The sequence below is a fragment of the Solanum stenotomum genome, chromosome 11, assembly GCF_019186545.1.
Source record: "Solanum stenotomum isolate F172 chromosome 11, ASM1918654v1, whole genome shotgun sequence".
In the NCBI taxonomy this organism is placed as follows: domain Eukaryota; kingdom Viridiplantae; phylum Streptophyta; class Magnoliopsida; order Solanales; family Solanaceae; genus Solanum; species Solanum stenotomum.
Window position 1 is genome coordinate 6,407,141 of NC_064292.1, and position 12,707 is coordinate 6,419,847.

Sequence of the window (12,707 nt, forward strand, 5' to 3'; positions counted from 1 at the left end):
TAATAATAAAATCTAATATAATAATAATAATAATAATAATAATAATAATAATAATAATAATAATAATAATTCAATATGGGCAATTTGGAAATTGTATAAAAGAATTAAGGGCAAAAAGGTAATATACTTGGTCAACATAAAAAGACATTTAAGTTAAAAAAAAAAAAAAAGCTCTCCTCACCTAACTTTTAGCTTTTGGCTTAAAATAAATCATTCTTGACTTAAAATAAGTCACTTTGATAATTGTCAACACTCAACACTCTAATAAGTCAAAAACTGACTTTTAAGCCAGTTTGACCAGCTTAAAAGCCCATCCAAACAGGCTCTTAGAAATCCTAACTTATGGCTTTTGGCTTATAAGTCATAAGCCAAAAGTCAATCCAAACAGGCTCGAATTATTATCTTCCCTCAATATAAAATAAAAATAACATGACAATTCAAGATAATTAAACATGGAATAAAACATGAAATAAATCACATTCTAAAATTATTCAGGATACTAATTATCTCTTATCCCTCGTACCAAACTCGGGGTTTAGCATATTCCCTATATTTTCATCAATTTGGTTTTGTGTTTTTTCTTTTTTTGGCATTTTTCTTTCGATTCCGAAATCTGGTAATTTATTTTTTCTCTTCTCACCCTTTTGAGTTTCTTGCTTAATGAAGTACTTAGACATGATAGAGTAATGAATCTTGCACTGAATGCAGAATTTTTATAGCTTAAAAGTGTATTGACAGAGCTTGTTAACACTAAATTCCATGTATTGGGGTGGTAGTTTAGCTTCATGAAAGCACAATGCTTAGGATGACTTGATGCCCACATAGTGTTTGACAATATGCTTCACTCAATAAATTACTTATTGACATCTTTATCGAAAACAATCTCTTTACCCCCTTCACTTTGGATGTCGCACCCATGTTGGATTCTTCAAAAATACACTACTTTTGGAGAATTCGACACGAATCCATTGACATTTTTTAAGAGTTCGAGCAACATAAAGGTAGGGGTAAGGTTTGTATACCACAGAACCAACTTGTGGGATTGCATTGGATATGTTGTTGTTGACATCTGTGTGGGAGTTATCTAAAGTTTGAAAATGGTGTGAAATGTTTTTCATTTCAGTTGCTTATCTGTATGATAATGTTTTGATTGATTTGGATTCTGCTTCAGTGACTAATCTCTTTGTTGCTTGCTGGTTCCTTAACTCTATAAATTTAGAATGCTATAATTTTTGTTTGGATGAGAATGAGCTGTGGGAATTGAAGTTTGTTCGAATTTGCAGATAATGGTACCACATAGGAGATTATACTTGCACGATGGAAAAATAGAAGATCTTTCTCTTCTACTCTCATAGGAGATTAACTTTCTTTTGGTTTGTTTTGTAGCAAAGTGCAGCATTCTGTTGCAAAACCCTTTTTTTTTTCGCCAAACACAAGAAATACAGTCGTCCACGTACCAAAGTACCCTGTGCATCTGTATTGACTTGGGATCTTGGAGAAACTCATTGAGGGTCTGTGAAAAATCACTTCTTTGGTGCGTAGAATTGAACATCTGCTGGGTCATAGCAAAAGGAGGACACCATGGATGGTAACTCAAAACTCTTTGCATATTATTTCTCTCTTCAACAATTTTTTTTTAATTTTCCCCTTTCCCCAAGCTTTCATTTTGATTTTCTTGAGCCGAAAGAATGTATATTATTCAGTAAATTAGAAATGTTACCATGGTTTTCTTGTGTCAATTGTCATAGGCAGATTATTCATGTGTTAAGAAATATTGGCTGAAATGGTATTATGGAAACTCATTCTTGCATTCGGTTGTGTAATATTGTGCATGTCATTTGTACTAACATGAATTTATACAAAGTATTTGCTTGCTTAAAAACAATGTATTTAATAACACACTTCAGGCAGGCTTAAGCCCTGGAGTTTGGTGCAACACGTTGAGATATAATATAATTAAGTAATTAAAAGTTATATTCTCTCTAACAATGGCTCTAAGCTTTTAGATAGAGATGGCCACACACTTCTTCACGGTATGCACCTCTACATGGTATGAGATGATCATACAGATCTACACAACATAAGTTGGTGCTTGACCTCAACTAAGCTTTGGTTCAAGAACCAAGGCATTAAGCATGCGCCTCAATGCAAGGGGCTATGTTTTAAAGAGGGAAGCACTAAAGATAACTATAACGTGAAAAATAAAAAAATAATTGTTAATAATTTAGCATGTATGAAGGTACTGGGATTAGGGTCTGAGCTATAGGAAATTAGAGATTTATAATAACAAAATTACAAAACTACATACTAGTGTTAATTAGAAGTAAGATTTTGTCTTTGTAGTTGGGTTCATAATTTAAAATGGAGTTTGAATTTAATTGGCACTATTTTTACTTCACATTTCACTTAATTACAAATATGTTAATTTCTTTGTCCATATATTTTTTTTTTTGCATTACATATAGTTTTAAAATCTTCGCATTTTTTTCTTTTTTTGCCTTTGAAAATACCGTTTGAACGAAAGAAAAGAGCAGACATATAAAAGGACCTTTTTAGAGACTTCAGCCTCAGCTTCTGAGACTCAACATTACTTGCACTTTTGCATTTGGTTAATTATATTGTGAAAGAGGCAGTGCAAAGGATTCAACAGTTTGACTTATGCTTGATATTTTGTTGTGTTGTCTTTTAGTTGATTCACAGCAGACTATGGAGGAAACCATCCTGGTGGGTGATGATCTGATGATGGGCCCTCCATCACCAGTCATTCCACCTGAGATAGCGTCTCATGTACTTGAAGGTGTTGATCTCTGTGACGGAATCTTGAGGAATCTCTTCCTCTGTATGTCTTCTTTTCCTCGATGATCCATCTCTGACTCATGTGGTTTAAAATACTCATCAAGTCAAGGTTTTTCTGATTTAGGCTTACAAATCAATGATATCGAGCCATTCTGTCAGGATGAGATTGCTTTATATCGGCAATGTGCAGAGAGAAGGGTGAGAATGATAACAAAGGAGTTAATCTTTTAAAATGTTTGCTCATATAAAGTTGATTTTCATGTATTTTAAATGAGATTTTGATTGCTTGAAGAAATAAATTTATGCTGTTTAGAGATTCTTATGCTAGTAGGAAATATAGAAAATTTCTATTACATCTTTTTTTTCTTTTATATAATGTTTGCTTTAGATGAATTTAAAATGGGAACATGCTCAGTGAGTATTCATATAGCTGACTTCGATTTTCTTGGGATTGAAGCATAGCTGTTGTTAATCTGAAGTTGTCATCTGTAGGATAAGGCGCTCAGGCAACGCCTTCAAGATAGTGAACAGAAATTAGGGATGTCAATGCCTCTTGATCAAGCAAAGGAAAGAGCCACTCAACTAGAATCAGAAGTCACATCACTGGAGAGGTTTGTTAGAGTAAAAATTAGTAATGATATTACTGATTCTGTCTTTTCCTTGACAATGACTCATTAAGTATTTAGTCAGCTGAAACTTACAGGCTATCTCTAAGCATCGATGCAGCTCATATGCATGAAACTGCCATTATCACGTGTGCAGTTATTTGTAGTAGTTGCTTTCTAGTGAAACAAAAATAACCCTCTTTACTTATTCATTGTGTTTGAAACGGCCTCTCTACCTGTCAAGGTAAGGGTAAGGTTTGCGTACACACTATCCAGTGTAATCCCACAAGTGGGGACTGGGGAGGGTAGTGTAGTGAAAAAAAGCATGCAATATTGGAACTCTCATCCGTGGATACATAACTGCTCCTATTTAACATTTTTGTCAGATTTGACATATTTGATGGTATCATTTGACCTTAAAGGTAGTTGGTAATCCCACGTTCAGCAAAAGAAATTTCTAATGCCTGATGAGTCGACCAATTCCTCTACCCCGCTGCTGCCCCTTCTCTGTTTACAGCATCTATGTAGTAATATACAATACGTATGTTCTCTAAATATCTTCCTTTTGTTCTAGGCACTTAATTTTGGCTAGTGGAGTTGAAGGTATGGAAGGTTTTCGGCAACGATGGAGTCTACATGGTCGCGTAACTGATATCAAGTATGATAACTGATTCTTCTGTTATTTTCCTGGGCCCTACCTTTGTTATGGTACTCTTGGTTCTAGCATAATATTTATTTAGATAATGTGAATCTGTAAATACTGTTCTATTTTCTTAAAGTAACTCTAAGCATGCCATTACTTGCGCTATATAACTATAATGGAGTAGAACCATAAATTTGGCAGTAGTATGCATTCAATTTAGTGGATCATCTGTTTGTGTACTTTGCATGTGGTACAGTCAGTCATGTCAAATGTTTAGACATTCTATCTCAATTTTCCAGTCAGAATCCTATATGCGATGGATTATTTTGAGGATCGTAGTATTCCTTAAACCATGGTAGTGTATCTTATCTTGCCAATTGAAGGTGCAGCTATAACTTTGATTAACAATATATTATGCATAAGCTGAATTTGGTTTGTAAGAGATGAATCTATCTTAAACTTGAACCTAGGTTGTTGAACAAAATCAAAGCTGGAGTATTTGCAATCCAGTTCTTGAGGTTTATGGTGTCCACTGTTCTTAAATCAATGACATGTCTTTTTTTATTATTATTCAATTAAAAGTGAAATTTTAGGAGAGAACTATCTGAAAGACCATTGTTGACAACGAAGCTATATACGCAAACAGTCCTTCTATTGATAACTATGCATATCCTACTTCCTTGTGTCGAAGATTTTGTTTGAATTTAATCCATATGCAGGAGAAGGCTGGAGGCTCTGAAGGGGGGAATGGAGAACAGAAAGAAGGATGAGCCGGCTGAAAATATCTCTACCAAGAAAAAATGGTCCTTCTGGTGAAAACAATAGTTACTCCTCCTTCACCATCCAACAAATTGTTGTTTTTGTACTCTTTTATCGTCATTGTTATTTCGTTTTACACATGTGAATCCAAGATTTGAAGATTTAGGGTTCCTACAGCAACCTCATGTTAGTATACAATAATATTTGGGTTCACAGTTAAAGATGAATATAGATATTCAGTGAATTTCTTGATATGTACATGCTCTGTGCAAAAATACTTGGATTCACGTGAACTCGTATTATATGTTAGAAAACTTAGAAGTTGTGTTCTTAGGAGAGTTTGCATTTCTAGTACCACAAAACATCGGTGTTATCTTTTCCTCGTTTGATGGCTTTCATTCTTCCAGTTTTGTTAAGTGTGACATTATCATCTTAGTGTCCAAAACTATGTTTTTGCTATTTACTGAAACACAGCAACAATAAGTCAAAAGTGCGATCTTTTCAGACATGGAAGCTTACAGAATTTCACAGATGCAATGGAACGATAACGAATCAATTCCAAGTAATATATTTGTCATGTAACAATGTCACAACAGATACAAGTCAAAATCGTGACAAGTTAACTAGTCCACAGTACTGTAATCTTGTATGAGACAGGATTATAACTAGAGGTCTAGAGCCCAGTAGTGCATGAAGATATAGCTTAGTGAGTCGTTCCATAAACTAAATATAGATTAGAGCCACATGAGTGTCGAAATCTCACCAATTGTTTGGTTTGATTCTGAAACTACACACCTTACACCTAATTTTAACAACCAACAAGGTTTGATACAGTAGACTCCATTGCCATTTACTAATCAAAGTATAAAAGAAAGATGACTATATACATTTCACTGTTCTTTGCAATATGAACATCATACAGCTCAACTCTTGTAGCATAAAAAAAATTTCTAGTGCATGATACAGAAAATCTTGTTAAGATGTTGAATTGGTGGCCACATATTAGTAATTATCTGCATGCTCTCTGTATATAGCAATCAGTTCTCCACCAAACCGGCAAATCTGGAACTAAGTATGAGTATACCGGATGCAATACAAATGTTTTTTTTCCTCTCTGAAGAAAGGGTGCAGCTGCATAGATAACTGACACTCCTCGAGGGCATTTACGAAAGCCCATGCAGACAGCTGAATTTCTAAAACAGATCAGCTCTCATTTCATGGACTCCTCGAATACCTGGACGTAATTGTGTATCAATAAAAAGTAAATCTTGTTTTGGACGCCATGAGGCAGCCTTGCACCATGCAGAGCAGCCAGTAAATGTTAAGTGCTCAAACGATTTGTCACTGATAATGAGGTGCACTTATCTGATACTTTGTAGTTATCTGGCTTCCAAAATCCAAGAAGTGCATTCTTGGAGCAATTGAAACTTTTGATTTACGGCTATGTTCAAGAAGATTTGCATTTTATTGCGGAAATCTGAGACATCTTCCTTGCAGCTAAATGATCCGGCACAAGCACAGTGATCTGATAAATGTGCAGCTTTAATCTGGTGGCATTTTAGGCATACTAGATCCTGAAGATGGTATAGCCTCTCTCTCTGCCGAACAATTTGAACAAGAGCATTTTCCATTGCTTCACGATCATAAGGTTGCCCACACTGGGGAACAGCACAACGCCACTCCTGAGAAATCAAAGCTCTGTCTCGACACAAGTCAAGGTCTCTGCAGTCATTGCAGTAACTGAAAACAACAGATCATGGAAATTAGAAAGCAACTAATATCCTGGATATTCTACAGAAGACAAAACCCAGCAGTGGCAGATACTCCCACCTGCTCATGTTTCAGGTGAAAGTAACTCATATTTCCCCTACATTTACCTGCAAATGACATTTGGAAGGGTATATGATACAGAAAGACTACGAAATTCTGCCTCCGGAGCAAATTCCCTCACACGAACAAGTTTTAATAAATTTTTCCTCATGATCTGCATAATAAGAAGCAATAAAACTAATTAATGGCGAGCTGCAAATAAATGTTAATGTTGCAGAAGAATCAATACTAGTGAATCCAACATATATTTGGCCATTAATAGACTGTCACACGCTACTTTAAAACACCACATTTCAACAGGTATCACTAAATAATTTAGCACTATGTGTTATGCAGAGCCTTCATGAGACTTATTGGATGGGAGACATAAGACTAAGCAATCGATGTACGTGTGGTTACTATACAGCAACCGGGGTCCTTCTGTACGCTAGACTAGACTTTCAGTGCCGGACGGAAAAAACGATGTCAGTAGGTTTTACTAATACATATTTAATACCAGAACTTCAAGCTAGAAAAACATTTAATACCAGAACTTCATGCTGCACATTCTGGTCAAGGGCCAAAACTGCACAGACATGCTTAATGAACTCTAAAGCTGGATCCCCCTTTTGGACATGGCTAATAGATTGTGAGTTTGCATCTGGTGTCTCCTGGATCTTCTGAGAGTTGTTCATCACTTTCATTTGAAGATTAGGGTCACAAACAATTTTCAGAAGTTTGTCAGTGAAGTAAGTTCCAATCTGCAGGCAGAATTTTCTAAAGTTAAGTTCTCACGCATTAAAGAACTCAGCACAAAATTGACGAAGACAAGGGATGCCTATGAATGAGTCCTAGCAGATACCTTCTTCTTTAGATCTTCTGCCATTTGCAAATCAAATGTTTCAGCAAGTGCAGCAGTGATTGATGGTGTACATAAATCACCATCGCTAGTAGATACTCGATGTGTAGCTTGTTCTTGTGCATATTTCCATGGACCATACATAAACTCCGAAACAATCAAAATGAAGCGATCCTACATGAAAGACCAGCATAGAATAATAAGGCAGAATATTTTATCAAGGAGACTGAGGATCAACTGTGTTCTGTTGCAATATGGTGCGAACTAGTTAACTGGTATTTCAAGATCGGGGTGTCCACTTGTATCTTGTTGCACCTTCATTCATACAATAAAAGCAATGTTCCTGTACAGTTTCTAGCTGGGGAAATACCTGAGTTGCCTTCGGTAAATTTTCTGCAATGTTCCAGCTTGACACGATATCGACTTGAGATTCACCACACACACTTTCTTCACCTGGTTCTGAGTTAACTTCTAAAGGTTCATCACTATGTCTAGCTCGAATTCCACCATAATTGTACTATCATAAAAGGAAAATTGTAAGACGGAACTTTAATAAATGAGGATAGAAAGAACATATCTGTTGTCAGAACCATCAAACGAAAGTTAGCTTACGAACTCTTTACCCAGAATAATGGACTACCCCATGAAGCAAGCAGCATCCAATTTTTTTCTATCCTATTTACAAATGGATTTTACCTACTGATTTGATGCATTGCAATTTCATTTAGATTATCATATCTAAAAATCATTTGGGTTGAAAAGGTAATACAAATCATTTCCCAGCACAGAGAAAGCTGGCTAGGGCATTGATAGCATGAAAATACTGCCAAGATTCTAGTGGGCAACATATTCATCACCGTGAACTCAAAACAGGGATTCAAGTAAATTAATGATTCGAAGAAAATGTGAACCATTAGGATACAGCTAGAGACTCAAACTGATCAGCTCCTATCTAAAATTCTCAATGCATGTATTAGCATTGACTTAAACACAACAAAAGGATCTTTTTGTGATTTTAAATGCATAAATCTGTTTCTTGGAGAAATGAAGGAAAAGACAGAACACAAAGCTAAAATGTTAATAACAAGAACAAATCAAGTCAACTGCCACAGCTAACCTGATCCATGAAAAGCAACGAGTGCCAAAACTGCAACGGCTCAAGTTCAATCCACTCAAACAATTCTCTGCAGATAGATAAGAGTAAGGGAAGAAAGACCAAAAAAAAAAAAAAAATTAAATAAAAATATATATATATATGTGTGTGTGTGTGTGTGTGTGTGTTGAGTAAACAACTTCTCATTCAAGAGACTGACCTTGATTGTACATTTTTAATAACATTATCACAGTAGGCTTTGGCAGCAAAAATATCTGACTTCCCAGTGTCAATTATGATTTTTGAGAAGTTGGCAAACACAATAGCAGCACCCAATTTTCGGAGTTCAGCCACAAGCAATGCAAACATCTTTTGCATAACCTGCCAATTATGAAAATATTAAAGCATCAGTTTTGATGAATGCAAGAAGAAATGGAGAAACCACGTGTGAATGAATTAGCATGCTGGGACACATTCCAGAGAAAATAAATGACATCAATGTCCCAGTACTAATAGCACGAAGGCATGTCATGCATCTCGACTTCCAAATAGAACTCTTTATGTTCTTTTTAGACAACCCAGAAGTTTCTTATTCAATAAATTACCTTGTGAAGCATACTGTGAAGAGCTGGGTCATGCAGTCTAGATCGGGGGCTGCAATAGTTAGAAGGACAATGTAGCATTAGCAATCAAATATAATTGTGAACAAAACTGAAAGAAGCAAGCCAACCTGCAGAGCCATCGGTACAAATGTTGCAGCATTGCATCAGCAAATATGTTTCCTGATGTTACTGCATCTGTAAGGCACCTTTGAATCAACTGCTTAAGTACACGAAATGCTGGTGCACAGGATGTTGTTGCGTCAAAGAAGTACTGTTCATTAGTAAAATTCGTCGTAGGGTTCAAGTCCTGGTCCAATCCAAACAGAGTGCCTCCTTCCATTTCGTTTACTTGGTTGCTTTTCAGTAGAGCATCAACAGCCAGATGATGAATCTGATCACAATATCAGAAATAAGAAGAATCTTTTAGCAACAGTGTAATAGTATTATCTGTGTATTGGAAAAAAAATACCAGACAAAGGAAAGAAGTAACTCAGAAAATTGATGGAAATTAAAACCTTCAGCTCAACAGTAACTTTTCTATATGCACCAGGATAAGTAAGAACTGGTTGATTGACCTGCTTTCATAAAGCACAAGATAGCATAAAAATGTGGTCAAGAAAAACATCAGAAGGCTAAAAATTCTCTTGAATAATCAGTAAGAGAAATAAAGAAAGCAGATATTATTGTAAGAAGTTGATATGTTAAAGTTGACCTCATCCATAAAAGATGATACTTCATCATTTATGCCTCCTAAGTCAGGGATTCCATTATCAGATATCCACAAGACCTGTGAGAATCAAAAAGATTTATACAATCACGCAAGGATATCTAAAAAAATGCACTTATAATGCACAAAAAAACTTAAGTTGCTGAGAGTTCAACACAAATTCTTGCTTGGAGAAGTGCAAAATGAGAAGAACATAGGAAACAAACAATTTAAAACAGTTACGTATGAAGGTGGATATAATAGCACTCTATATCATCAGAAAGAATAAACCTGTCATCAAGAAGAACAGTGCAATATGAATGAGATAACCTGTTGCTGATCACGAAGTGCTCTGGAAAAGAAGATATCTGCTGTATGCATGAGCCAATCAACATCAAAATTCCCTATGGGAACCTACAAATGAGGCAATTGGAAACTTTAACATTCAGAACTCTCTTGATTAGGTAATACTAGAGAGGAGAGAGTAAGAAAGAAATTACATGGGCATATCTTGAGAGAGTGATCCTTTCATTTAACCATTGGGAGGATGTCGCGCATCGCTGCATTCCAATCTTTGCTGCTACATTTTGCCAACCTAGTGCCTGAAAAGGAGAATTCTTCATTGTTTCATTGAGTATAGATAAGGATCAGATGTACTAAGCAATTGCTCCTTCTTAATCAGGTACTATTAGCATTTGTTGGACCTGATATTGACTATCCCGAGCATTACATGGGATGCTGATGCAAGGAAAATCCTCCAAAGCTCGTATGCCAGACTTCAGTAAATGGGCATTAGGGCACTCAATCATGGCAACTGCAGGTCCATGATGCCTGAATGTCAACCAACGGATTTACATGAGACACTTACCAAATGATATGGAGCTAAATATAGAAGAAAATGTTTTAGAAAAAGCTGAATCTCTCGTGATAGCTCAATTTCAATATTTCAAGATAGGAAAAATCAAACAGAAACATAAATTTGATAATTCCAAAAATATGTCATCAGTCTATTCCCCCAACATTCAAACTTTATGATTGACAAGAGGGCATATTAAGAACAAATAGAATGACAAAGATTAAGATAATGAAAAATAACCTATGCTCATTAACTGCTCTCTGTAGAATCTTCTCAGCATCCTTGATGTACCCGACATAATCCAACTAAAATAAGAGACAAAACACAAAGAGGATAAGAAAGAGAGCATAGACAAACTGTTAATGCTATTTTCAGGAAACAATGACCTTACCTTGAAACTAATACCTTCCTTTTGTGTGATAGGCTGCCCAGACAATGTTTGGCACGCTTCATAAAAATGTCTTTCAAGAACGTTTTGTGATAATTCCTTGTTTTGAAATGGATTGACAACCACAACATGTATCATCTTGGATGCAGGAAAATGTCCCACATAAATGGCTCGTACATCCGACACACTGAAATATAATTCAGCTATTACATATTAAGTCTTGATAACTCGCTAAATCTGTAATGTAAACTTAAACAGTTGTGTGACTAAATCCAGAAGAAACAAAATTGTGTGCGAAAATCGATGCAGGATTTCAGAAGTAACATGCCCCCAATAGAAGTTAAACAATTAATATTGTTCTAACAAACTGCTTAATCAATGCTAGTGATGATTGATACGTTTGCTTACACATGAAAAAAATTGAAAATTGATTATTCAAAGTAAAATATTGAGGCTCTGACTTGGTGCATTTGGATTAACGAACTACAGGTTTTTGGTTTAGTTTTTGGGAAAATTAAGGGTTCTTTTTTGGACCACAAATGTAAAAACGTCTGTTTGGATAAAAAAAAATTGATAACTGGTAAGATTGTATTCTTCAGCATTAAGAGCTTTCTGCTACCTGCCTACCTCTGCACCAAAGACAGACAAATTCAACTCTATTTTCAAGATTGAAGTTGAAGTCCCCATCCCCTAAAATCTAATATGATCTCACTAAGAAATGGGAATAATCAATCTAAGAAACAAACCAAAGGGCTAAGCAGTAAGCAATATCCAAGTCATTTACATAGAAAGAGGCGAGTACAGTTTCACTTGCTTGGTAACCTCTTTCCCGGTCAAATATAGGAAAGAATCCAAAGCTTGCAAGGATATTAGGCTTCAAATATTGTTAGGACGGATAAATTGGGAGGCTAGGACGAAATAACCTACCTTGAATACAAAATCAATTACTAGACGGATTGGTTGGCCCACTTGTATGTAATTGAATAGAGATCAAGGCAAATTCCCCTGATGGAAGTAAACATAAGGATTCCTCACGAACGAATGCAACACATGGAAGGCTTACGGATGTAGTACTGGACGGTAGAGTAAGGCAAGAACTTTGGATACCAAGTAGATTAATGGATGTACTACAAACCAGCAGAGAAAGGCAAGAACATTGGATAGCAAGTAGATTTAACACAAGACAAATTAGATCATCAATGGTTTTGGAACTTCTGAGCTATTTTTAGAATATTAGCAAGCACTTCAAATTTGTTTGCTGTGACTCTTAGAAGGAACCAGGTTTGGCAAGTGAACGGGTTTTACGTGGTAATTGACAGGTGTCATGTCTATATAGTACCCAACAGTCGAGCATGGGTCATGCAAAGAGGATCTTTTAATACATGGAGAGAACCTTTTACAAGTAAGATTGTATGAATATATTAAAATATTTGATTTGATGAAATAAACTGTTCTATCTATCCTCATAATAGTTAATACAGTGTCACCCACCAACATGTTTCCTCTTTAGGACAAGTATTACCATGAACATTGAACTAAACATAATATATCATGAATCATCAAAGAACATAAAATATCAAACTTGAAATGG

The 12,707-nt window shown here is 35.6% G+C and overlaps 2 protein-coding genes across 3 annotated transcripts in view; one reads left to right on the forward strand and one right to left on the reverse strand.

Moving 5' to 3' along the window:
- Positions 1–492: 492 nt before the first annotated feature.
- LOC125844124 (uncharacterized) lies at positions 493–5,090 on the forward strand. Its single transcript, XM_049523378.1, has 7 exons — positions 493–616; positions 1,387–1,588; positions 2,690–2,839; positions 2,921–2,994; positions 3,289–3,407; positions 3,976–4,059; positions 4,764–5,090. Exons 2-7 carry the CDS (start codon positions 1,582–1,584, stop codon positions 4,858–4,860), a joined length of 531 nt encoding a protein of 176 aa, XP_049379335.1. The 5' UTR covers positions 493–616; positions 1,387–1,581; the 3' UTR covers positions 4,861–5,090.
- Positions 5,091–5,529: 439 nt separating this feature from the next.
- LOC125844086 (DNA polymerase epsilon catalytic subunit A-like) overlaps positions 5,530–12,707 on the reverse strand; it is a 33,647-nt gene continuing 26,469 nt past the window's right edge. For both annotated transcript variants that reach the window (XM_049523326.1, XM_049523327.1), the window contains 16 exons: positions 11,120–11,303; positions 10,969–11,033; positions 10,577–10,703; positions 10,373–10,474; positions 10,203–10,286; positions 9,879–9,953; positions 9,682–9,741; positions 9,295–9,557; positions 9,170–9,218; positions 8,785–8,945; positions 8,589–8,655; positions 7,842–7,988; positions 7,475–7,645; positions 7,161–7,373; positions 6,681–6,787; positions 5,530–6,543 (listed from right to left, as the gene is read on the reverse strand). In XM_049523326.1, coding sequence (XP_049379283.1) covers positions 6,183–6,543; positions 6,681–6,787; positions 7,161–7,373; positions 7,475–7,645; positions 7,842–7,988; positions 8,589–8,655; positions 8,785–8,945; positions 9,170–9,218; positions 9,295–9,557; positions 9,682–9,741; positions 9,879–9,953; positions 10,203–10,286; positions 10,373–10,474; positions 10,577–10,703; positions 10,969–11,033; positions 11,120–11,303 — 2,236 coding nt within the window. In that variant the 3' untranslated portion in view covers positions 5,530–6,182. The remainder of the gene's footprint in view (positions 6,544–6,680; positions 6,788–7,160; positions 7,374–7,474; positions 7,646–7,841; positions 7,989–8,588; positions 8,656–8,784; positions 8,946–9,169; positions 9,219–9,294; positions 9,558–9,681; positions 9,742–9,878; positions 9,954–10,202; positions 10,287–10,372; positions 10,475–10,576; positions 10,704–10,968; positions 11,034–11,119; positions 11,304–12,707) is intronic.

Bases quoted from the DNA above. Each gene is read 5' to 3' on its own strand.
- LOC125844124 (XM_049523378.1), top strand. The intron at 3,408-3,975 runs GTTTGTTAGAGT...CTTTTGTTCTAG, and splicing joins GAAGTCACATCACTGGAGAG to GCACTTAATTTTGGCTAGTG. The intron at 4,060-4,763 runs GTATGATAACTG...ATCCATATGCAG, and splicing joins GGTCGCGTAACTGATATCAA to GAGAAGGCTGGAGGCTCTGA.